The sequence below is a fragment of the Heptranchias perlo genome, chromosome 19, assembly GCF_035084215.1.
Source record: "Heptranchias perlo isolate sHepPer1 chromosome 19, sHepPer1.hap1, whole genome shotgun sequence".
In the NCBI taxonomy this organism is placed as follows: domain Eukaryota; kingdom Metazoa; phylum Chordata; class Chondrichthyes; order Hexanchiformes; family Hexanchidae; genus Heptranchias; species Heptranchias perlo.
In genome coordinates, this window is record NC_090343.1 from 46,618,005 (window position 1) to 46,645,239 (window position 27,235).

The following is a 27,235-nucleotide window of genomic DNA, read 5'->3' on the forward strand; positions in this document are numbered from 1 at the left end:
CAGGAAAGCAATGTACTCGTCAAAAAAAATCTGCTCGGTTGTGTTATAAACTGCTGATTTTAATGTAGTCGACCTGTTGGTTTTAGGCCCTATGTAAAACTTTAAGCAACTTAAAACCTCAGTTACATGTGAAGCAAGCCCACACTTAGTGACTGATGATGCCTCTCACGCACAATGATTAGGTGCAGATTGCCGTCATTAAAATTATTAGTAAGTGTGAGAGATAGACTGACATATCATTCATTTCAATAGTTGTATATTTGAGTGATCCCAACACCCAAGCAGTTGCTACTATTCATCCAATATTTTGGGGGAGAAAAAAGATGCAATAATAGTTACGACAAAATAATTGTATGGTAATTTAGTGAAGTGTTCTCACAATCTGTGTTTTGTCAATTTTTCCATTGACATCTGCCCTTGGAAGTGGTGGCATTACTAGAAAGCAAGAGGGTTATCAGTTCTATGGCTGGAAAGCTGGTGGTGATGGTACAGAAGGCTTCAGTTGAGTAATGCCACTTTGTACATTCAGAGGAAGGCAGTATCCAGATTCTGGTAACTTGCGTGGTCTTAGCATATATTCATTAGTTTGTGTCCATCGTCACCTTGGGCATCAAATAAACTAGTAAGATGGGGGAGGGATCTGGTGAAAATCACATAAGTCTGAAGATAAAAGAACCAGGAGATGAGAGTAAAGGTCAGACCAAGGAAAGGAATAAGGGCCACAAACAGTCAGAGAACAAATATTATTATAGAACATAAATATAAAATAACTGTTAAAAATGAGGTATGGGGAGCAATTAATAAAAACAAATTAAATATCCAGTACAGCAATGTGCACAGCATCCGAAACAAAATGGGGAACTGAAGGTAACAATTCTTGGTGAGGAGCTGGATGTAGTAGGGATAAATAAAACATGGCAACATAAAGAACAGGACTGGCAGTTAAATATTGCAGGATATAATGTATTTAGAAAGGATGGGGAAGGAAGAAGTGGGGGTGGGGTAGCTGTACGAATTAGACAACATAATGGCAGTAGAAAAAAGGGACATAACTAACATTAAGAAAGAAACAGAATCCATATGAGTTGAGATAATGGATAAGAAGGGATATTTTACAGACCACCTAATAGTGGAAGGGAAGTTGAGGAAATATGTAGGCAAATCCATGAAATGAGTTTTTTTTAAAAAAATCAGATAATCATGGGAGATTTCAATTACCCCCATATAAACTGGCAAGAAGAGGTAGAGAAAGGAGAATGGAGTTTTTAGCATGTGCAGGACTCCTTACCCAGTACATAAGAAGTCCAACCAGAAAGGAATCACTGGATCTAATAATGGGAAATGAAACAGAACAAATAAGAGAAGTTACTATAGGGGAACATCTAGGCAATAGTGGTCATAATATAAGGTTCAAAATAATTGACAAAGACCAAAGTAATAGATTGGAGGGAAAAAAAGCTAATTTTGAGGGGATGAGAATGGAACTAGGGAAGGTAAACTGAAAAAAAAATTGAGATAGAACAGCAGTGGGAAATATTTAAAATGGTGATCGATAGAGTTCAGGAGAAGTATATTTCTCTTTAGAAAAAAAACAACAAACTAACCAATGACACACCATGGATGAATAAAGAGATAAGGATAAAATTGAAACTAAAGAAAAAGGCATACTCTTAAGTACAAAGACAATAAAGGAAAGGATGACAAAAGGGAATACGAAGAGGTTAGGAAAGAAGTCAAATAATCGATTAGGAAAGCTAAGAGGAGCTACAAAATTAAATTATCAAGGAATATAAAAAAGAAATAGTAAAGTATTCTACAGACACATAAATAAGGAAAGAAAAATCAGCATAGGGATAGGGCTGCACAAGATAAGCTCACAGGTAATGATAGCGAAATGGCAGAAATATTAAATAATTACTTTTGCCTCAGTATTTACCAGGGAGACTAACAAGGTGGGCATGACATTAGAAGAAGAGAACAAAAATGATATGAAGACATTTATGATAGAAAGGTGGGGAGGGGGGGGGGAGATAATCTAATCAAACTTAGAGAGGATAAAACCCCTGGTTATGCATCCACGCATATTAAAAGAAATTAGGGAAGAGCTAGCAAAGGCACTATGACTTACATACATACATACATATGTAACAATTCATTAGAAAAGGGAATAGTGCCAGAGGACTGGCGGACAGCTAATGTGATTCCTATATTTAGAAAAGGAGATAGAACAAGTCCAGGGAACAATAGACTAGTTAGCTTAACGTCGGTGGTAGGAAAGATAATAGAATATTTACAAAAGATGTAATAGAAAAACATCTAGAAACCAAAAATATAATAAAGAATATTTAGCATGGATTTCAAAAGGAATGCTTGACCAACCTTTATTGAATTAATTATTTGAAGAAGTAACCAGGAAGAGTAGACAAGGATAATGCAGTAGATGTAATATATTTGGATTTTCAAAAGGCCTTCGAAAAGGTACTGCTTTGGTGACTCATGACCATGTGAAGTCGGGGGACAGGTATCAGAATGCATAGCAAGCTGGCTACAAAGCAGAAAACAGAGAGTGGGGGTTAAGGATAGCTACTCAGAGTGGGAAAAGGTGGGAAGTGGTGTCCAGTGCTGGGACCACTGTTGTTCACAATTTACATTAACGATTTGGACTTGGGAGTCAGACGTACAATTTCAAAATTTGTGGACACCAAAGTGGGGGGGTGTCGTTCATGTCAATCACGATAAGGCCATCTCTGATCACTTCCTTGTATCCCTCTTCACCCACACTCCTCTTCCCCCTCCCAACCCCACTCCCTTCTGTGTCTGCCCCTGGAAAAATCTCTTTCCCCAAGTCACTTACAAAGCACTTTCAAATTCTCAACTGCCTAACCTTTGGCCCTTCATTCACCAGGACATTTCTGCAGCTACTGATCTGCTCAATCATACCCTCACCTCCACCTTTGATGCCCTTGTCCCCATTAAAACCATTACTCTCGCTCACTGGTCGTTCCCCATGGTATGGCCCTCATCTCCGCTCCTTTAAATCCAAGGGATGCAGACTTGAATGTTTATGGTGGACAACTGGTTTAGCCATTCATCGCCGGATCTGGCTGGACCATGTAAAGCACGATTAGATCCTCCTCTCCTCTGCCAAAACTGCTCACTATTCCAGGATCATCCTGGAATGCAAAGATAACCCCTGGCTTCTCTTCACTACAAACCACCTTACACCCCTCTCCCTGCCCCCTCCAACGTAAAGTACGAGTAGCTTATGAAATTCTTTGTCACTAAGATTGAGACCATCCGTTCAGCTGCCTCTGCCTCTTCCCCTAGCCCATCAGGCCAACCTTCCACTAAGATTCCCCCCTGCCCTAGCCCTGAACTCGCATCTTTCTCTAGTTTCTCTCCTATCTCCCCTCGTGACCTTTCCAAGCTCATCTTGACAATGAAACCCACCTCCTGCTCCCCCGACCCTATTCCCACGAAACTGCTGACCTCCCAACTTCCCTTCCTGGCCCCCATGTTAGTTGATACTGTTAATGGTTCCCTCTCCTCTGGTACTGTCCCCCTCCCCTTCAAATCTGCCATCATCACACCCCTCCTCAAAAAACCCACCCTTGACCCCTCTGTCCTTGCAAACTACCGCCCCATTTCCAACCTCCCTTTCCTCTCAAGTCCTTGAACATGTCGCCTCCCAAATCCGTGCCCATCTTTCCTGCAACTCCATGTTTGAACCACTCCAATCAGGTTTCCGCCCCTGCCACAGTACTGAAACAGCCCTTATCAAAGTCACAAATGACATCCTATGTGACTGTGACCATGGTATCCCTCCTCATCCTTCTCAACCTGTTTGAAGCCTTTGACACAGTTGATCACACCATCCTCCTCCATTGTCCAGCTGAGAGGGACTGTGCTCGCCAGGTTCCATTCTTATTTGTCCAGTTGTAGCCAGCGAATCATCTGCAATGGCTTCTCTTCCCACTCCCACACCGTTACCTCTGGAGTCCCCCAAGGATCTATCCTTGGCCCTTCCTATTTCTCATCCACATGCTACCGCTCGGCAACGCCATCCGAAAACACGTCAGATTCCACATGTTCACTGACGACACCCAGCACTACCTCACCACCACCTCCCTCGACCCCTCCACTGTCTCTGATTTGTCACATTGCTTGTCTGACATCTAGTACTGGATGAGCAAAAATTTCCTCCAATTAAATATTGGGAAGACCAAAGCCATTGTCTTTGGTCCCTGCTGCAAACTCCGTTCCCTACCCACCAACTCCATCCCTCTCCTTGGCCACTGTCTGAGGCTGAACCAGACCGTTCACAACCTTGGCATCCTATCTGACCCTGAGATGAGCTTCTGACCCCATATCCGCTCCATCACCAAGACTGCCGACTTCCACTTCCACCTCCATAACATCTCCCATCTCCGCCCCTGCCTCAGCTCATCTGCTGCTGAAACCTTCATCCATGCCTTTGTTACCTCCAGACTGACTATTCCAATGCTCTCCTGGCTGGTCTCCCATCTTCCACCCTCCATAAACTTGAACTCATCCAAAACTCTGCTGCCCATATCCTAACTCGCACCAAGTCCCGTTCTCCCATCACTCCTGTGCTCGCTGACCTACTGTTGGCTCCCAGTCCTAGTGCAACATAATTTAACCAGCATGTTAGTGAGACTGACTGAATACTGCTGCTGTATGTGTTGCTAATGAGGCAGATTGGAGTTGGAACCTGTCAGCTTTATCACAGTAAAGGAGGTGGTAGTAGAGAAATTGGATAGGATAACAATAGATAGAGGAGGTACTGAAAGGGTTGGCAGCACTCAAAAAGTAAAAAAGTCACCTGGTCCAGATGAGATGCATCCTAGGTTGCTGAGGGAAGTACGGGTAGAAATTGCAGAGGCTCTGGCCACAATCTTCCAATCCACCTTAGATATGGGAGTGGTGCCAGAGGACCCGGCAACTACAGGCCAGTCAGCCCAACATCAATGGTGGGGAAACTTTTAGAGACATTAATCTGGGACAAAATTAATTGGCACTTGAAAAAATATGGGTTAATAAATGAAAGCCAGCATGGATTTGTTAAAGGAAAATAGTGTTTGACTAACTTAATTAAGTTCTTTGAAGTAATGGAGAGGGTTGATTGTCGTGCAGTGCAGTCTTGTATATGGACTTACAGAAGGCGTTTGATAAAGTACCACATAACAGACTTGTTCGCAAAATTGAAGCCCATGGGACATAGGAACAGGAGTAGGCCATTCAGCCCCTTGAGCCTGTTCCACCATTCAGTGAGATCATGGCTGATCTGTGACCTAACTCCATATGCCTGCCATAGCCCCATATCCCTGAATACCTTTTAGTTAACAAAAATCTATCATAGAAAGGTTACAGTACGGAAGGAGGCCATTCGGCCCATCGAGTCCACGCCAGCTCTATGCAAGAGCAATCCAGCTAGTCCCACTCCCCCGCCCTATCCCCATAGCCCTGCAATTTTTTTCCTTTCAAATACTTATCCGGTTCCCTTTTTTGAAGGCCGTGATTAAAGCTGCCTCCACCACCCCCTCGGGCAGTGCATTCCAGATTCTAACCACTCACTGTGTGTGGTAAAAAAAAAAGTTTTTCCTCATGTCACCTTTGCTTCTTTTGCCAATCACCTTAAATCTATGTCTTCTGGTTCTTGACCCTTCCTCCAATGGGAACAGTTTCTCTCTATCTACTCTGTACAGACCCTTCATGACTTCGAATACCTCTTATCAAATCTCCTTGCAACCGTCTCTGTTCCAAGGAGAACGATCCCAGCTTCTCCAGTCTATCCACGTAACTGAAGTACCTCATCCCTGGAATCATTCTAATAAATCTCTTCTGCACCTCCTCTAAGGCCTTCACATCTTTCCTAAAGTGTGCTGTCCAGAACTGGACACAATACTCCAGTTGTGGCCGAACCACTGTTTTATAAAGGTTCATCATGACTTCCATACTTTTGTACTCCATGCCTCACTTTATATAGCCCAGGATCCTGTTTGCTTTTTTATTCACTTTCTCAACCTGCCCTGCCACCTTCAACGATTTGTGCACATATACCCCCGATCTCTCTGTTCCTGTACCCCTTTTAGAGTTGTGCCCTCTAGTTTATATTGCCTCTCCTCTTTCTTCCAACCAAAATGTATCACTTCGCATTTTTCTGCGTTAAATTTATTCTGCCATGTGTCCGTCCATGCCACCAGCCTGTCGATATCCTCTTGAAGTCCATCACTATCCTCCTCGCTGTTTACTACCCTTCCAAGTTTTGTGTCATCTGCAAATTTTGAAATTGTGCCCTGTACACCCAAGTCCAAGTCATTAATATATATCAAGAAAAGCAGTGGTCCCAACCCAGACCCCTCGGGAACACCACTGTACACCTCCCTCCAGTCTGAAAAATAACCGTTCACCAGTATTCTGTTTCTTTTCACTTAGTGAATTCTGTATCCGTGTTGCTACTGCCCCCTTTATTCCATGAGCCGCAATCTTGATGACAAGCCTACCATGCAGCATTTTATCAAATGCCTTTTGAAAGTCCATATACACCATATCAACTGCATTGCCCTCATCGACCTTCTCTGTTACCTGATCAAAAAACTCTATCAGGTTAGTTAAACACGATTTGCCTTTAACAAATCCGTGCTGGCTTTCCCTAATCAATCCACACTCGTCCAAGTGACTGTTAATTCTGTCCAGGATTATCCTTTCTAAAAGTTTCCCCACCACCGAGGTTAAACTGACTGGCCTATAGTGGCTGGGTTTATCCTTACACCCTTTTTTGAACAAGGGTGTAACATTTGCAATTCTCCAGTCCTCTGGCACCACTCCCGTATCTACGAATGTTTGGAAGATTATGATCAGTACCTCGCAATTTCCACCCTTACTTCCTCAGCAACCTAGGATGCATCCCATCCGGACCGGGTGACTTATCTACTTTAAGTACAGCTAGCCTTTCTAGTACCTCTTCTTTATCAATTTTTAGCCCATCTCAGATTTAAAATTAACAATTGAGCTAGCATCAACTGCCATGTGCGGAAGAGAGTTCCAAACTTTTACCACCCTTTGCGCGTGGAAGTGTTTCCTAACTTGTCCTGGCTCTAATTTTTAGGCTATGTCCCCTATTCCTAGACTCCCCAACCAGTGGAAATAGTTTCTCTCTATCTACCCTATCAGTTCCCCTTAATATTTTGAAAACTTTGATCAAATCACGCTGTAATCTTCTAAATTCCAGGGAATTCAACCCTAGTTTGTGTAATCTCTCCATGATTTAACCCTTGGAGTACAGGTATCATTCTAATAAATCTACGCTGCATTCCCTCCAAGGCCAATATATCCTTCCTAAAGTGCGGTGCCCAGAACCGAACACAGTGTGGTCTAACCAGGGCTTTGTATAGCTGAACCATAACTTCTACCCCCTTGTATTCTAGTCCTCTCGATATAAAGGCCAGCCTTTTTGATTATCTTCTGCACCTGTCCATGACATTTTAATAATCTATGTATATGGACCCCTAAGTCTCTTAGGACCTCCCACTTTATCGAGCTTTTCACAGTTTAGAAAGTATTCTGATCTATCCTTTTTAGGTCCAAAGTGGGTGACCTCACACTTGCCTACATTGAAATCCATTTGCCACAGTTTTGCCCATTCACTTAATCTATTAATTTCTCTCTATATTCCTCTTACAATGCTGACTATCTTTGTGTCATCGGCAAACTTGGATATGTGGCTCTCTATCCCGTCATATAAGTCGCTAATAAATACAGGGAATAGTTGAGGCCCCAACCCAGATACCACTAGTCACATTCTGCCAATTTGGGTACCTGCCCATTATCCCTACCCTCTGTCTCCTGCCATTCAGCCAATTTCCTAACCAGGTCAATAATTTGCCCACAGTTCCATGAGCTTCAGCTTTAGCTAATAGTCTCCACTGCACTTTTTGATATATATTCATGACCTGGGCTTGGGTATACAGGGCATAATTTTAAAGTTTGCAGATGACATGAAACTTGGAAATGTAGTAAACAGTGCGGAGGATAGTAACAGACTTCAGGAGGACGTGGACAGACTGGTGAAATGGGCAAACGCATGGCAGATGAAAGTTAACACAGAGAAGTGTGAAGTGATACATTTTGGTCGGAAGAATGGGGAGAGGCAATCTGAACTAAATGGTATAATTTTAAAGGTGGTGCAGGAACAGGGAGACCTGGGGGTGTATGTACACAAGTCTTTGAAGGTGGCAGGACAAATTGAGAAGGCTGTTTAAAAGGCATATGGGATCCTTGGCTTTATAACTAGTGGCAGAGAGTACAAAAGCAAGGAAGTTAGGCTAAACCTTTATAAAACACAGGTTAGACCCCAGCTGGAGTATTGTGTCCAATTCTGGGCACCACACTTTAGGAAGGATTTCAAGGCCATAGAGAGAGTGCAGTGGAGACTTACTAGAATGATATCAGGGATGAGGGACTTCAGTTATGTGGTGAGACGAGAGAATCTAGGGTTTCTCTCCGAGCAAAGGAGGTTATCAGGAGATTTGATAGAGGTGTTCAAAATAATGAAGGGTTTTGACAGTAAGTGAGGAGAAACTGTTTCCAGTGGCAGAAGGGTCAGTAACCAGAGGACACAAATTTCAGCTAATTGGCAAAAGAACCAGAGGCGACATGAGGAAGCATTTTTTTACACAGCGTGTTGTTATGATCTGGAATGCACTGCCTGAAAGGGTGGTGGAAGCAGATTCAATGATAACTTTCAAAAGAGAATTGGATAAATACTTGAAGGGAAAAATTTGCAGGGTATGGGAATAGAGCAGGAGAGTGGGACTAATTAGATAGCTTTCAAAGAGTCGGCACAGGCACAATTGGCCAAATGATGGCCTCCTGTGCTGTATCAGTCTATAATTCTATCATTCTATGAATGGCAGGTGAAGTATTACTGTCTCAAATAAATTCCACATATAATTTGTCAGTGCTGGGAACATATTACATAGAATTATGTAGAATGTACAACACAGAAACAGGCCGTTCGGCCCAAGTGGTCCATGCCGGTGTTTATGCTCCACATGAGCCTCCTCCCACCCCTCTTCCAACCTGATTGGCATAATCTTTTATTCCTTTCTCCCTCGTGCTTATCTAACTGCTCCTTAAATGCATCTATGCTATTCGCCTCAGCTGCTCCTTGTGGCAACGTATTCCACATTCTAACCACTCTCTCTGGGTAAAGAAGTTTCTTCTGAATTCCCTATTTAATTTATTAGTGACTATCTTACATTTATAGCCCCAAGTTTTGGTCTCTCCCACAAGTGGAAGCATCTTCTCTACGTCTACCCTATCAAACCCCGCCATAATTTTAAAGATCTCCAATAAGTTACCCCTCCGCTCTCTCTTTTCTAGAGATAAGAGCCTGTTCGATGTTTCCTGATCGGTATAGTCTCTCGGTTCTGACCTGGAAATTTGGAACTTGTAACTATTTGAAAGAAAGGCCCAATAGTCTTTCCCTGCCTTCACCTAGGCATTAGTCAGGTACACCTATTAAAATTTGAATTTAGAGTATTATATGAGTCAGCATTCTATAGGTAGAATCAGAAGAGGGAACTGAATCACTGCTGATAATTGACTTCGAAAAGCAAATTAATCTGTTTAACTGTGTTATGTCTTTTCATATTTGTTTAAATGCATAATTCCTATGGCATTAGCAGAGAAGCTTGATACTTTCAGGAAATGGAGATTAGTTCAGTGTAGAAGGAGTTTTATATTCTACAGCTGACCGGCACATTGCAACCATTGCCGTCATTGTTGACTCCGGATATCCAAAGTGGAAATGTGTTCTATTCCACAGCATTAACGTTTTTCACTTTGCTAAGCAGAAAATTAATCAATAACCCCTGCCTTATCCGAGTCCGCATGTACATTTTTAATGTGATTCTGAAGGTTTCAGACAGTAACAATTGATTTTAATGTCAACACGTTGGTTCAGGGCAGTGATGTGATTGAGGCTGGTGCAATCGTTGCCTACTTTGGGAAACTGCTTATGGTCACTTACTCCATCTTGTTGCATATTACTGTGGCTTGCTCCTGATAGTCAAACGCACCTCATTTCCCTCAAAATGGGCACCAGTTATAAGGGTGCCAACTGAAATGATTGCTCACTTGAACCATTTAAAGGGGCAGTGATATCTTTCCGGTTATCAACGTGTCTCTGTGTTACTTGTTAGCATGTTTTATGCTTTTAAAACTGCTGGTTATGGATCAATCTTTTGTGTAGAATTGCCCAAAAGTGACACTGTGAATGGAAACAGTGGGATGTGGTAAGGCATTGCGTTCTTGAAGTTACTGCAGAGGAACTTTCAATATCGTAATTGAAGTTGCATGAAAAATTTCTCCTCAGGCTGTCCTGAAATCAGAAGTTTTAAAGCATAAAGGAGCAGCAACACAGTAAGTGGACAGATTATAAGTTTTTCATAATGAACTTTTTTCTTGTTTTTCTGTCGCCTCTGTTCCTTTCCCTCAACTCCCAACCCCCTCCCTCAAGGTGCTGACTCTTCAGGGTACTGTTCCATAAGTGTTAGTCACCCAAGAGGCCATCGTTTAGTTGATAGTCCACCGGCTATTTAACTGCCAGGGCAGGTGGCGAATCACAGCCAGACCCGATCTTCTCTCCTGACATACACACACGTGCTCCCAGCAAGGCTCACTGGATAATGATGAGCAGGAACCTTGGCCAGTTCTCCTCTTCCCAGTATCAACAAGGCCAACTATTGTGCTTCAACATCTGCTTTGGCTGAAATCAGCGAAGGCTGGGGATCCAATGTGGTACCATCCTGCTCTGGCATCCATTATGATGATTGGTATTCCACTGTAATTTGCCATACACTTCACCGTGTAGGCACCAAGTTACGGATGATGTGTGACAAGACAGGATAAATAATGTGCAGTTTCCCAAAGTAATGGAGAATATATGAAATAGAATACTCTGTTTTCAAATATTCTTGTTTGGGGGACCCTATACAAATATTGACAACTTCTAACTTATGAAAGACCACACCAGCTACCCAACAGTGAACAGTTGCAAAAACATTAAAAATATACTGCAACGCAAGTTGATTTGCTAATAATTCTACAAATCTAATTACCTCCAGGATCCCAGTTTGAACATCTTTGTTTCAAAAGACAAGACGTAAGAAAAAATGTTCGCTTCTGATTTTGCATTTTAATACTCAGAAAACTCTTATGTAGGCACAAAAGCTTGTGATTTTTTTTTGGGCTGGGGCAAGGAGAACTTAATGGTCAGCTGAAAAGGTTTTCTGTTCATTGCAGGAAACTATATTTTTAGTGGATGCTCAACTACTGATTTAAAATCATGATTAGATGAGGTTGTTCTCACAATCTTGCCATCTTCAGAAAGTGCATGGTCATTATTGCTGAGAAGCCATATCTAGCTATTGATCGTTCTAATAACCGTGCTTTTACCTGCTTTTGCCTATACAGATCTATGCTTGAAGCAAGTAAGATCATTTGCATTCCTTCTAAAAGTCCAGACTCAAATGCTTGCTTTGAGGAAATAGAAGAGAAGTTATTTGCATAATGTAATTATATATCCGCTTTAAGAATTTGGAGATGTTCCCTTAATTAAGTGTTTTTATCAATCTTTTAATTAGCTACTGATTAGATCCAGACTGGAGTTGTTCTGCAGGATAGAGTTTGTAATCTAACAGTGAGCCATTGAATACTGTTACATGTGACAGTGTTTTATACAATATGTTTTAGCATTTTATGATGAATTATTAATCCTAAAAGCAATGTAAAAATAACAACTTAGGTTGTTGGAAATGCTGAAATAGGGGATAAAACTGAAAATCAAACAGTAGAATCATAATTGGAATAAAGCAAATTAACTATTAAAATAGATTGCAACCTCCACCTTGATGAAGAGAGAGAAAATAGAATGCGAGTAAACTAGCAAGAAATATAAAAACAAATTGTAAGAGCTTCTACAAGTAAAAAGAGAGAGAGTAGCAAAAGTAAACGTGGGTCCCTTAGAGGCTGAGACCGGAGAAATTATAATGGGGATAAAGGAAATGGCAGAGATGTTAAACAAATATTTTGTATCTGTCTTCACAGTAGAGGACACAAAAAACGTATCAGAAATAGTGGGGAACCAAGGGTCTAATGAGAGTGAGGAACTTAACAAGAGCGAGGTGGCTGCAGAGATAGTGGATGCATTAGTTGTGATCTTCCAAAATTCCCTAGATTCTAGAACGGTCCCAGTGGATTGGAAGATGGCAAATAGCAAATGTAACATCGCTATTCAAGAAAGGAGGGAGAGAGAAAACAGGGAACTACAGGCCAGTTAGACTGACATCAGTAGTCAGGAAAATGCTGGAATCCATTATTAAGGACATGGTAACGGGGCACTAAAATCATATGATTAGGCAGAGTCAACATGGTTTTATGAAAGGGAAATCATGTTTGACAAATATTAATTTTTTTTGAGGGTGTAACTAAAGGGGAACCAGTGGATGTAGTATCTTTGAATTTTCAAAAGGTATTCGATAAGGTGCCTCACAAAAGGTTGTTATGCAAGGTAAGGGCTCATGGGGTTGGGGATGATATATTAGCATGGATGGAGGATTGGTTAACGGACAGAAAACAGAGAGTAGGGATAAACGGGTCATTTTCAGGTTGGCAAGCTGTAACTAGTGGGGTGCCGCAGGGATCGGTGATTGGGCCTCAGCTATTTACAATCTATATTAATGACTTGGATGAAGGTAATGTATCCAAGTTTGCTGACGATACAAAGCTAGGTGGGAAAGTAAGCTGTGAGGTGGACACAGTCTGCAAAGGGATATAGACAGGTTAAATGAGTGGGTAAGAACATAAGATTTAGGACTGAGATGAATAATTTCTTTACTCAGGTTTGTGAATCTTTGGAATTCTCTACCCCAGAGGCCTGTGGATGCTCAGTCATTGAGTATATTCAAGGCCGCGATCGATAGATTTTTGGACACTAAGGGACTCGAGATATGGGGATCGGGCAGGAAAGTGGAGTTGAGCTCGAAGATCAGCCATGATCTGATTTGAATGACTGAGCAGGCTCGAGGGGCCATCTGGCCGACTCCTGCTCCCATTTCTTATTTTCTTATGTTCTTGCCTTCAGGTTTCTGGGATTCTTGCAGAAAATTGGAAAAACAACATTTAGAACTTACTAGCAGCTGTTGGAACACATGGTGGGGTGAGGGGATTAGAAGATCTATTTTTCTAACTTGAGTAAGAAGCACTGGTATTTATAATAATTGCAACTTTGAGGAGGTAGAGATTCTGGTTCTGGAAGTAATGAGAGATACTGCAATCCTAAAGAAAATGTGATGCATGAAAGGCACTGAATTTTCACAAGTGTGCAAAAATGGAGACATTATTAAAACTAACTGGCAGTAGAAAGAAGAACTTGCATTTATATAGCACTTTCTCACATCCTCGGCACGTCCCAAAGAGTTTTTACAGCAAATGGATTGCTTTTGAAGTGCAGTCACTTCATGTGCACAAATACAGCAGCCAATTTGTGTTCAGTGAGGTTCCACAAATAGCAAATGAATGAATAACTATATAATCTGTTTTTGGTGGTGGTGGTGGAGGGATAATTGTTGACCAGGACTCCAAAAGAACTCCCTGCTCTTAAGAGTGCCATGGGATCTTTTATGTTCATGGGCTGACAGACAGGGCCTTGGTTTAATATAACCACTGCCCAAGCTGTTAAAATACAGAACAGAAGGCTGTGGGAGAAAAGTCACTAGAGGAATTTTATGTAGATGCAGGAGTGACAACCTAATCAAATCTGAGATTGTGTACTGTCAGTAATGAATGAAACTAATTCATGAGCACAGGTAAATGTCATATCTGACTGAGATTACAAGGAATTACAAAAAAGACCTAAACTGCTGGAGGCAAGGTAAGTAATTGGATACTCTGTGTTATAGGGGGTTTATTACCCAGTTGTTCAGTGGTCAGCCAAGCACTAGGGGCATGACCATAATATTTGTGGATCGGCATCTTTCTCTAGTTTCTCTCCTATCTCCCCTCATGCCCTCTCCGAGCTCGTCTTCTCTGACATCCACCTCCTGCTCCCTGAACCCTATTCCCACTAAACTGCTGACCACCCAACTTCCTTCCTGGCATCCATGCTAGCTGATGTTGTAAACTGTTCCCTCTCCTCAGGTGCTGTCCTCCCTCCCTTTCAAATCTGCTGTCATCACCCTCCTCAAAAAAAACCCCCCACCCATGACCCCTCTGTCCTTGCAAGCTACCGCCCCATCTTCAACTTCCCTTTCCTCTCAAGTCCTTGAACATGTTGTCATCTCCCAAATCCGTGCTTATCTATTCCGCAACTCCACGTTTGAACTTCTCCAATCAAGTTTCCACCTTTGCCACAGCACTGAAACGGCTCTACTCAAATTTACAAATGACATCCTATGTGACTGTGACCATGGTTTCACTCTCCCTCGTCATCCTTCTAAACCTGTCTGCAGCCTTTGATACGGTTGTGATGTTGGCGATGCCGGTGATGGACTGGGGTGGACAAATGTAAGCTGTTGGACTATAACCTGGTGCTGTAAGACTCCTTACATTTGATACGGTTGACCATGACATCCTCCTCCAACGCTTCTCCTTTGTTGTCCAGCTGAGTGGGACTGTCCTCGCCGAGTTTCACTCTTTCCTGTCCAGCCGTAGCCAGAGAATCGCCTGCAATGGCTTGTCTTCCATCTCCATATCATTACCACTGGGGTCCCCCAGGATCTGTTTTTGGCCTCCTGCTATTTCTCATCTAAATACTGTCCCTCGCGACGTCATCCGCAGTCATGACATCTGGTTACACATGTACGCTGACCCAGCTCTACATCACTACCTCATTCGAGCCCTCCACTGCTTGTCCAACATCCGGTCCTGGATAAGCCGCAATTTTCTCCAATTAAGTAATGGGAAGACGGAAGCCATTATCTTCAGCCCCTGCTACAAGCTCCGTTGTCTAGCCACCGATTCCATCCCCCTCCCTGTTACTGTCTCAGACTGAACCAGACTGTTCACAGCCGTGGTGTCCTATTTGACCCTGAGCTGAGCTTCCGACCCCATATCCTCTCCAACACAAAGACCGCTTGTTTCCACCTCCATAACAACCACCTGCCTTAGCCCATCTGCCGCTGAAACCCTCACCCATACTTTTGTTACCTCCAGGCTGGACTATTCCAATGCTGTCTTGGGCAGCCTCCCATCTTTCACCATCCATAAATTTGAGCTCATCTGAAATTCTGCTGCTTGTATCCTAACCCACGCCAAGTCCCGCTCACTCATTACCCCTTTCCTCCCTGACCTACATTGGCTCCCAGTCCACCAAAAACTCTCATCCACGTGTTCGAATCCCTCCATGACCTCGCACCTTTCTATCTCTATAACCTCCTTCAGCCCTACAATCCTCCCAGAACTTTGCATTCCTCCAACTCTGGCCTCTTTTGCGTATCCCACTCCCTTCACTCCGCCATTGGTGGCCATGCCTTCAGCTACCAAGGCCCTCGGCTCTGGAATTCCCTCCCTAAACATCTCCACCTCTCCTCCTATAAGACCTTCCTTAAATCCGACCTCTTTGACCAATCTTTTAGTCACCCCTCCTAATATCTCCTTCAATTTCTGTATGATTATGCTCCTGTGAAGTGCCTTGGGACATTTTCTACATTAAAGCTGCTATATAAATGCAAGCTGTTGTTAATTGTTTTCTTAAACAGCATGTTAGACAAAATTCATGGGAAAATCATTTACCAGATTTATTATTTCTTAGTGACCCCGAGATAGTATTGGACCTCCAAGTTGGGGTGGGGGGGGGGGGGGAACAACTAGGCAACAGTGATCATTGCATCAGCAGGCTTCAGTTCATTAGTCAAATTACTACTGTAGACAATTTAATGTTGGTGCCAGATTTCAGGAAGGCGAAATATACTAGAACGAGAAAGGATTTGCTGAATCAGGATAACTGCAGTACAGATGAAATATTGAGTGCTTTTAAAGCCTTACATTTGGACAAGGAAGCAGCATATGTCTCAGATTAAAAAGGCGGTACATGGTAAATTGAAACCCCAACAGTATAATGGTGATGTTCATAGACAAATTAACCGTAAGTATTTTACTAGATACAAAGAAAATAACTCGAGACTAGGGATAAGTGTAAAATTCAATTGAGGTAAAAATAAATGGGGAGAGGATTGTGGTTAGGTGTAGCACTGATAGTTTTTGTGTAAACTGTTGGTAGTCAGAGAGTGACCAATAACTGCATAGGGCCTTTGAAAGATTCTTCGGGGCAGATTTAGGTTGAGTCCCAAGGTATGGCTGAGTTGTTAAATGGTTACTTTCCATCCGTTTTCACTACTGAAAATGTTGCTGAGTTGTCAGTGCTCATCGGAACTCGCTCCCCCTAAAGGCTCAGACACTGAATTTGATTGTAGCCCCCGCTGCTGCTGCCTCAGCTGAAATGAAATATCTCAGCACAGACCAGGAGATCTTCCTTTGTGGCTCCATGCTATACTTGGCTTTGCCTTTACCCACTAGCAGTACAGTATGTTATATGTTAATGAAGTGGGTTTTGTGAACAAGTGGTCCAGTTTGCATTAGTGGCCACGTGACTGGATGCTGTGTCCTGAAGTGTCTTCTTCATTCACTCCGTTTGCTGACTGTCATTTACCAGCATACGTGGTGAAGTATGTGCTTCAGAGGTGTGATGTGTGAAATGTGCACCCAGCTACTTGCAAGATGTGTATAATGTATAATCTCATCTTTCCGGCCTCATGAACCTGTGCAGGTTCTGCTAGATTTAGTAAGGCTATGGTTTATACCACACCTGCAGATTAAGTGAAGTGTAGGTGTTCAACCTGTGTGGGTGTGCTGTAGAGACTGATAATTTTGACCTTGTATAGCTATGATAATTATCACTCCATGGTGCTTCATTAGTACTAATCTGAGATGGTGCATTTAACAGATTAGTGATATTAGAACATGACTTGTTCAGTGAACTGTTGAATGAATATGATAATATTGTAAGCGTCCCTGTCCATGTGGGTGAAAGCATTGTTCAGCCCAGGTTTTGTTCCTGATCTCAGCTGGGATGGCAAAAAGAGTTTATCATTGCTGGGTGGATGAAAGGAAAATCATCTATCAGCTGTTGGAGAGTGTGTTTAGGTGCATGTAGGGTAGGATTGCCAACCCACCAGGATTGTCCTGGCGTCTCCAAGAATTTAAGATCAATCACCTGGACACTGCTGCGAGTAACCCAGGAGAAAAATTGTAGGGGGATTAAAAGAATTGTTTGTTTCATTTTCTTTGAATACTTTTGTTTATTAGTTATAAAAATATTGGAGGTGGGGTGGGGAGAAGGGTGTTTGACTGGGCAAGGCAGTTGGAGGTGGGAGGTCAAGTGATGAAACTTCCAGGAATATGTCCAACCAGAGTTGGCAACCCTAGATGGGGAGGTTAGCTGTTACATCCTCCATGACAGCTGAAGTTTGCTGAACTGATTGTTTGGACGAGGTACTGGAGGGCTTACTGGTTGTGTAACGATACATTAGTATGAGTCTCCTCTTATAGGAGAGGAGAAAATAGGAAGAATGCAGAACAGGTTTAAAATTAATTTTAGCCAGGGCAGGAGTGAAGGAAGTACAGCCGAGTACATTTTTTGCTTTTTTTGTTGATCCAGTGACTGGTCCTGTTGGCTAGCTGTTTTGCAAATTTAATTTTGAGTCCTGATTCCAGTTTTTGCATTTTATGTAAGCTTGTTAGCTGAGCCCAGGGACTAATATCTAGTAAAAGCCCACTTTCTCACCATGGGCTCAACCGCTATAGTTCCCACACTTTATAACCTGTGCACTAATGGTTTTGGGACGGGGCATGATAGCGTAGCGTTATGTTAGTGGACTGGCGATCCAGAGGCCTGGACCAATAATCCAGAGATTGAGATCAAATCAGTTCGAGAATTTGAATTCAGTTTAAAAGATCTAAAAAAAACAGTAAGCTATCAGATTGTCAGCTGGTTCCCTAATGTCCTTAAGGGAAGGAAACCTGCCATCTTTGCAAATTGGGCCTATATGTGACTCCAGTCCCACACCAACGTTGTTGACTCTTAACTGACCTCTGTAGTGACCTAGCCAGCCACTTAGTTATATCAACCATCTAGAAGAAGGCCCACTGCCATCTTCTCAAGGGCAACTCGAGATGGGGAATAAATGCTGATCTTGCTTGCGACATCCACATCATGGGAATATATTTTTTAAAATTGTAATGTGCACTGTTGCTCGGTCCATCTTTTGAATGTAATTGCAGTTATTTGATTTGAAGTGCAACCGAATATTGGATAAAATGACTTGTTTGCTGTTTTTCTTTTTGCTCCTGCTTTTGCTCATATCAATGAGGAACATTGAAAGGATATAAACTAACCTTTTTTCTTTCATGTATATCTAGGATACAGGTGTAGGCAAATCCAGCATCGTTTGGAGGTTTGTAGAAGATAGCTTTGACCCGAACATCAATCCCACAATCGGGTGAGCAATACAAAGATTTTTTTAAGATGCACTTTTGAGAATATGTACTGTCCTACGCCTGGATGTCGTGTAACTTGTGATCTCTGATCTGTATTAAGGGCTTCCTTTATGACCAAGACCGTACAATATCAAAGTGAGTTGCACAAGTTTCTGATCTGGGACACAGCTGGTCAGGAGAGGGTAAGTGGAATGAATGCTGGTTGACTGCAGAAAGTATACATGCGAGCGAGACATTTTTGGGGTTTTTATTGTAAATATTCTTCTTTGTTTCAGCGTCTTGGAATGCTCCCATAGATTAGCTTTTGATTCCAACAAATGAGTATGCCTTTACCTGCCTGTCATCTAGGTAATTTGTAGCTAATGCAAAGGTTAAAGAAGAAAACCCTTATACACCAGTCACTAAAAGCAAACCTGCAGGTGCAGCAAGCAGTTAGGAAGGCAAATGGTATGTTGGCCTTCATTGCAAGAGGATTTGAGTACAGGAGCAAGGACGTCTTACTGCAATTATACAGGGTCTTGGTGAGACCACACCTGGAGTATTGTTTGCAGTTTTGGTCTCCTTACCTAAGAAAGGATATTGCCATAGAGGGAGTGCAGCGAAGGTTCACCAGACTGATTCCTGGGATGGCAGGACTGTCATATGAGGAGAGATTGGGTCGACTAGGCCTGTATTCACTCGAGTTTAGAAGAATGAGAGGGGATCTCATTGAAACGTATAAAATTCTGACCGGTCTAGACAGACTGGATGCAGGGAGGATGTTTCCCCTGGCTGGGGGGTCCAGAACAAGGGGGTCAGAGTCTCAGGATACGGGGTAGGACATTTAGGACTGAGATGAGAAATTTCTTCACTCAGAGCGTGGTGAACCTGTGGAATTCTTTACCACAGAAAGCTGTGGAGGCCAAGTCACTGAATATATTTCAGAAGGAGCTAGATAGATTTCTAGACACAAAAGGCATCAAGGGTTATGGGGAGAGAGCGGGAAATATGGTATTGAGATAGAGGATCAGCCATGATCATATTGAATGGCGGAGCAGGCTTGAAGGGCCAAATGGCCTACTCCTGCTCCTATTTTCTATGTTACTATATATTTGATTTTAATTTCCTACATTACAACAGTAACTACACTTCAAAATTACTTCATCTGTAAAGCGCTTTGGGACATCCTGAGGTTGTGAAAGACACTATGTAAATGCAAGTCTTTGTCTCCTTTTTAAACTGCCAAGCAAATTTATTAAACCCTAAATGTGTAAGTGAAAAGTAGCATTTTAAACAATGTAGATTTACTGTAGTTATTGGACAATAGAAAATAGCAGTTGCGTCTGCTGCACCAAGCTGTAGTGTGAACAGGACCAGACATGGACTGAAAATCAGCCTTGTGGTTTGTTACTGACTTCACACCCAGTCTTTGATTTTTTTTTTCTCTCTTGCTCTCACATTCACCTTCTCTCACTCTCTCTGGCTGGCTTTAGAAGGATTATTCAACAAGACAGGTTGAGAAATTTCAAAATTTGATCAAAGAAAATTGAACTAAATTTGACTTAAACTCAAAGAACTGCCCATCAAACATACAGAAACAAAACACACCAGATGATTGTATTTGAATTGAAATGCTTGGCCTCTCCCTCATACCTGAGGCAGGCAGAACATCTATATGTTGGGCCTCTTGTATATCAAAACACGCTGGGTCACTTTATAGTGTGCCTGGTTTTTAACCCCATATGAACCACAACAGACATTGACAAAGATGCTTCATTTTTGTCACTGCTAGTGTTCTTCTTTAGAAGCTCTGTTATCAAGTCGCAAGAACTGTTCTCTGTGAGTGCTACTGCCAGAGTTCCGTTGAGAACTGTCTCAATGGAAAACCAAGGTTTATTTTAGTGACAGCAAGTTAAGGCACATACGTACATTCAGTAAGAAAAGCCCATTGATAAGACCGACCTCAACGTTGGTTGCATGTTTGACTATTGCAGCCCTTGAAGCTGTCCCTTTCACAAGGCCAATAGGATTTCAGTGTCAAAGTCAGAAGTGTAGAACTGGTATTTTGTTTGGAAAAAATGCCAAATCTTGACATGTTTTCTGGAGCACACTTCTAATTCTCCTTTATCATTTGGGGAGGAGGAGATTTACACTGCATGGGATGTAGCTTCTAAAGGAATTTATGATTTTACGACATCTAGCACAGGGGAAATCCTTCCCCTTTGAAGTTCAACTGTTTTTTCTGAACATTTTGTATTCATTACATGTATTTTGAAAGCTGCTAATGTCTTTTAGTAAAGGGATCAAGAGAAAGACAGCTGCTGCCATCTCAAGGAAAGAAAGGGCTTCTGCAAATCCTTGTTTTCTGAAAATTATTTCCAATTCAGTTTGGGCAGAACTGATCTTTGTAAACCTTTCCAATGCTGTCCTCTACTCAGGTTCTACTAAATAAATCTTTGGGAGCCAAGCTGTTTCAGTCAACAGTGTTCAAGTGATCTCACACAACTTTTTTAGGAATCATTCTATATTTTGGGCAAAAAACATGGTTTAAGAGTAGCAACGTTTGAATTTCTCAAAGCTTAACATCAGAACATAGGAACAGGCGTAGGCCATTCAGCCCCTCAAGCTTGTTCTGCCATGCAGTTAGATCATGGCTGACCTGTATCTTAACTCCATCTACCTGCCTTGGTTCCATATCTCTTAATATGGCTGTATGTCAATAGATAGGTAGAAGGGTGATTTTAATTTCAAGGCCTCTACCAGTGCTGCTCATTCAAGGGCCTAGGAATGACTTGCTTTCTGATTCCTATCACCATGTAACAGGAATCAAAAAATCACTTGCAGTGGGAAGATGCAGAAGAGCGATTCAGCCTGTATCCTTCCATTCTGAGCACTCCTCATTGGTTTTCCAGCACTCTGTATTTCATTGTATTTCCTTTAAAGCTTGTATTCCCGTGACCTTGTGCTCCCACAGTATAATGTTCATTGGGCTACTAGAGAAGAAATCTTATTGTAATCCTATGTAATACACATCTGTCTGACTGTGTGGTTATGCAAAAAGTACTGAAGTAAACTAGTTCTGTCTCCATGCTGAATTTTTATGTTAAATGGTACTAGAAAGATCAGGTAATCTGAAGGTTACATACTGATCATGTGCTTAAAATGCAGCATATAATATTTGGGGCTGGTTTGCAACTTTTAATGGTTTCACATAATATTAAGGGTGTACTGTGATAAATTGCTACATCCTGTTATCCTGTGGTTTCCATCGTGGGCTTATAACTTATTTACCTGTCGATATGATTTCTGAGTTTCCTCTTTTGGAAGTTTCCACTGCGGTTATTTGCCGCCCTCAGGAGATTAACAGGGGAAAGTCCATGATACTAACGTGAATCATCAATTGAAGGAGTTGGTTTGATGGGTTAAACAGTGTGTACATTTTGTTGATCTCCTTAGACTCAATTGCAACCTGTAGCTTCTTGAAATTGGAATCGTTCTGGGGTTGGCAGAGTCAAACTAAAAAAGTAACTGCACTCCTGTTAGATCATTTGCAAAAGTTGTTGGACAAGTGCATCTTTCAGTCACATCACTTGGCATCAAAAATTCTCATAAAATTTTACAGCACAGAAGGAGGCCATTTTGCCCATTGTACCTGCGCCAGCTCGCTGAAAGTGCTATCCACTTAGTCCTGTTCCCTAGCCCTTTCCCTATACCAGTTTAAATTTTTCTTCAAAAGTAATTAATTGTAGGAAGCACCTATATGTTTTGTGGTGCGGAGATGCTTGTACAAATACAAGTATTCATTATTTTGGGTAGTACCACACCAAATTTATGGAGTTTTTTTATCTTCAAAAGTTGGCAGGCCATTTTTGAGTACTAACTTCTGTTTAATTGCCACATTCAATGCTGTAATGGAAAATACACCAAAAATATCAAGTGTAGACGTGCTGGTGCTGTTCCGTACCACTTGTAGCTGCTTAAAGGAACAAAATGCACCCATACTGACAGCATGGCAGTGGATTTCTGTTTGGATCCAGTCAAACCCACATAGACGACAATGCCTCAGAATCCATTACGCTTCAAGATGCCCATTAATGCCACTGGTATGAGTCAGCTTGTTTCACCAGATGATGCTTGGGTAGCTATCTATAATGTATGCTGAGTATTTTTCAGTCCACATCGGTGCTTCAGAGATATTGAGCCCTATCATGTGATACATGTACTTGAGACCTGACATGCATGCTAGTGCTTAGTTTTGGAGAAAGCTACAACAACTAAATCAAATGGCCAGCATGACTTCTTGCCATAATTAAGGTACACAGAAGATGTTGCAGCCTTTCTTCCCCCTAACTCACCAAAGAAATCAAGACCCAGGTTGCAAAGGTAATTAAAACCCAGGTATGTACAGTCATAATGCAATGTAGGGTGTCAAGTAGTTTGCTTAGAATCTGCATCACCTTGCTAGCACCTGGCCTACAGATGGAGAGTGGTTCTGGAGGTGTGTCCTGTCCGTTATAGAATAGGCAGATACCCAACACCCGAGCAGGTGAGAGATTTGTACTGCCTGTGAGGGTCTGCTAGTGTCCACGGGTACATATCTAAATAAGCAGTTCAAGTTCTTGTTCTAGATTTGTCCATCCATGGAAGGTTTTGCCTTTTATGTGGGATTTTGTAATATAAATATGTATTCTAATAAACCCTGACTGACTGCTTGAGTTCTTCTAAACTGCCTGCCCATAGGACACTTCTTAGGCAGTTTTCATTGATAACTTAACTCCTTGGTGATAGGAGACACGGATAAAGATCTGACCCTTTTGACTGTGATTGATATAAACACCGGTGGTTATAGTTCAGATATCTTTCTGGATCACACAAGCAGGTACGAAAATGTAGTAATTAACAGTGACCACAGCTGCTCAGTGAGCTACATAAATTCGCAGTCCTGTACACATGAAGCCTGAATTTGAAAATGGAGCGCGTCATTTCTGCAAAAAGCTGATCTGATATCTGAATGATCCTATAGCAGAATTCTCCTGAGTTGTCTTTTGTACATGCCTGGCATTCTTTCCAGAATCTTCCACAAGTAAGTGATTTGACTTACTGCACCATATGTAGTAGTGTCACATCAAACTTTAGACCAAAAAATGTTAGAGATAGCTTTATACTTGATAGAGTCTTCTGTCAATGCTGAAACTGTATCACTCGTGTAGTTTGTTGCTGCAAACAACGTTTAAACAGAGCTGCAGCACAAAAAAACAATCTAGAAAGTATTGCTGGACATCTGGATTGTATTTTACTTAGTATTGTCTGACTTGATATTTTTTCAAAATTGTGTGTTCCTTGGTCCATCGTGACTGATCTAGCACCGATTTTAAGGACAGTGGCACACATGCCAACCGACAAAACGCTCGAGCTGCGAGCCCCAACCGAAAAACCTCTCTGAGTAAAGGTCTATGAGCAAGGCCACTGCTTCAAGGAGACTGAATAAGTGAAATTCCTTTTTGTTACATTGGAATTTAGAATTTAAAATGGTGTTTTGGGATCCCATTCTGCAATTCAATTTGTTTTTTTGTGAAAACTGGAATGTAAGAAAAGAAATAGTTACAATGGGATTTCAGTGAGACATGAGCTTATCTTGACTTAAGCTGCTGTTATGCTCGGTATTCCATCGTAAGAATATAAGAAATAGGAGCAGCAGAAGGCCATATGACCCCTCGAGCCTGCTCCGCCGTTCAATAAGGTCATGGTTAATCTTCAACCTCAATTCCACTTTCCTGCCCTATCCCCATATCCCATGATTCCCTCAGAGTCCAAAAAACTATCGATCTCAGTCTTGAATATACTCAACGACTGAGCATTCCAAAGATTCACAACCCTCCTGAGCGAAGAAATTCCTCTTCATCTCAGTCTTAAATGTCTGACCCCTTATCCTGAAACTGTGCCCCCTAGTTCTAGACTCTCCAGCCAGGGGAAACAGCCTTTTAGCATCTACCCTGTCAAGCCCTCTTAAAATCTTATGTTTCAATGAGATCCCCTCTCACTCTTCTAAATTCCAGAGAGTATAGGCCCATTCTACTCAACCTCTCCTCAAAGGACAACCCTCTCATCCCAGGAATCAATCTAGTGAACCTTCGTTGTACCGCCTCTAAGGCAAGTATATCCTTCCTTAGATAAGGAGACCAAAACTGTACAGTACTCCAGGTGTAGTCTCACCCAAAGCCCTGTACAATTGTAGCAAGACTGCCTTACTCTAATACTCCAACCCCCTTGCAATAAAGGCCAATATTCCATTTGCCTTCCTAATTGCTTGATGTACCTGCATGCTAACTTTCTATGTTTCTTATATGAGGACACCCCGATTTCTCTGAACACAAATAGTTTCTCACCATTTTAAAAAAAAACTTCTTTAGTTAGCCACTGCTGGATCACTTTTCCCCTGGAGTTTTTATTTCTCAATGGAATGTATGTTCATTGAGAATTATGAAATATTTCTTTAAATGTTCGCCACTGCTTATCTACAGTCATACCTTTTAACCTAATTTCCTAATCAACCTTAGCCGACTCGCCCCTCATACCTACGTAATTGGCTTTGTTTAAATTTTAAGACTCTATCCCCCGACCATACTATCCCCTACCACTATCACATTCCTTTTTACTCTCTTTCCACCCCCCCCCCCCACTTGAATGGCCTCCTGTACCACAGTGCCATGGTCAAATTGCCCGTCTTCCCTGCAGTCCTTGTTCTCATCCATACAAGTGGCAAGTACCTGGTACTTGTTGGACAAGGTCAAAGGCTGAGGCTCCTCCATCACTGCATCCTGGGTCCCCATACCCGCCTGACTCGCAGTCACATCCTCTGCCCTTGACCACAGACCAAATCTAAACTACTACCTAACCCATGGGGTGTGACTGCCTCCTGGATCAAAGTGTCCAGATAATACTCACCCTCCCTGATGCATCGCAATGTCTGCAGCTCGGTCTCCAGCTTAACAACTCTAAGCCTAAGTTCCTCGAGCTGCAGACGCTTACTGCAGATGTGGTTGCCTGGGATCACGCTGCTCTCCACAAACTCCCACATGCTGCAGTTACGACACACCACCTGCACTACCATCTCTATCTAACCTTGTTTTATATATTTAATTAGTTAAAGTTTTTATTCGCTCGATATTTTTAGTTTTATTAATGAATTAGTTTATCTAGTTTGTTATTAATTTAATAAAGTTATAGTTTCCCAGCTCTTAGTTTAAGCCACTGCCCTAGCTTAGAGAGCAAAAATAAACTTACCTGCTGTCCTGTGACATTACTTCTTGATTATTTTTTTGTTTTTGATTTCACCCTTTTACAGGGAGACCATTCTGCTGCAGCTGCTCTTTAAATCTTCTCAGCTTCTCCCGTGGTGCTCCGCGCTGCCGATTCTGCTGCCGGCACTCTTTTTAAATCTTCTCCTCAGCCTCTCCCGTGGTGTTCTATGCTCTCATTGGTTGTAGAGGGGAAACTGATGTACACAAGTGTAATTTGTTTAATGGTAGGTTTAGATATTTTTGACGGTGGAAGTGAGCTCTGGTGCAAAATTTAATTTCAAAGAGGTCTAGGGGCTTGCACCCCCACCCCTCTCAGGTTTTGAACACAGGTTTTGGTGTATTTTGCAGCATCTCAAAGTATACTTTGATCCAGTATTTGAAGCTGAAAATAATGTATTGCCGCCTCTGCATATTAGAGGCGGAACCTCTTGCGAGAATGGGAGCTCCTACCACCAGGATACAGAAGTGGTATTCTGGGCGAACGCAATTTGCCCGCTATAAGTGCTGGACGATAAATCCCCGCTTCAGCATTTAACGTACTAATTGAGTACTTTGCATCTCTCTTCACTAAAGAAGAGGATGCTGCCAACGTCACAGTAAAGGAGGAGGTAGTGGAGAAATTGGATAGGATAAAAATAGATCAAAGAGGAGGTACTTAAAAGGTTGGCGGCGCTCAAAGTAGAAAAGTCACCCGGTCCAGATGGGATGCATCCTATGTTACTGAGGGAAGTAAGGGTGGAAATTGCTGCGGCTCTGGCCACAATCTTCCAATCCTCCTTCGATATGGGAGTGGTGCCAGAGGACTGGAGGATTGCAAATGTTTACACCCCTGTTCAAAAAAGGGGAGAGGGATAAACCCAGTAGCTACAAGCCAGTCAGCCTAACGCGGTGGTGGGGAAACTTAGAGACAATAATCCAGGACAAAATTATTTGGGACTTGGAAAAATATGGGTTAATAAATGAAAGTCAGCACAGATTTGTTAAAGGCAAATCGTGTTTGACTAACATGATTGAGTTCTTTGATGAAGTAATGGAGAGGGTTGATGAGGATGGCACAGTTGATAAGTATATGGACTTTCAAAAAATGTTTGTTAAAGTACCACATAATAGACTTGTAAGCAAAATTGAAGCCCATGGGATTAAAGGGACAGTGGCTGCATCGATATGATATTGGCTAAGGGACAGAAAGCAGAGAGTAGTGGTGAACGGTTGTTTTTCAGACTGGAGGGAAGTCTACAGGGGTCAGTATTAGGACCACTGCTCTTTTTGATATCTATCCATGACCTGGGCTTGGGTGTACAGGGCATAATTTACAAGTTTGCAGATGACATGAAACTCAGAAATGTAGTAAACAATGTGGAGGATAGTAACTGACT

General features: G+C 42.1%; 1 protein-coding gene across 1 annotated transcript in view; it reads left to right on the plus strand.

Moving 5' to 3' along the window:
* Window positions 1-27,235, plus strand: part of rab22a (RAB22A, member RAS oncogene family) — a 71,920-nt gene that overhangs the window by 8,970 nt on the left and 35,715 nt on the right. The window contains exons 2-3 of the mRNA XM_068000698.1: window positions 18,502-18,581; window positions 18,680-18,761. Coding sequence (XP_067856799.1) covers window positions 18,502-18,581; window positions 18,680-18,761 — 162 coding nt within the window. The remainder of the gene's footprint in view (window positions 1-18,501; window positions 18,582-18,679; window positions 18,762-27,235) is intronic.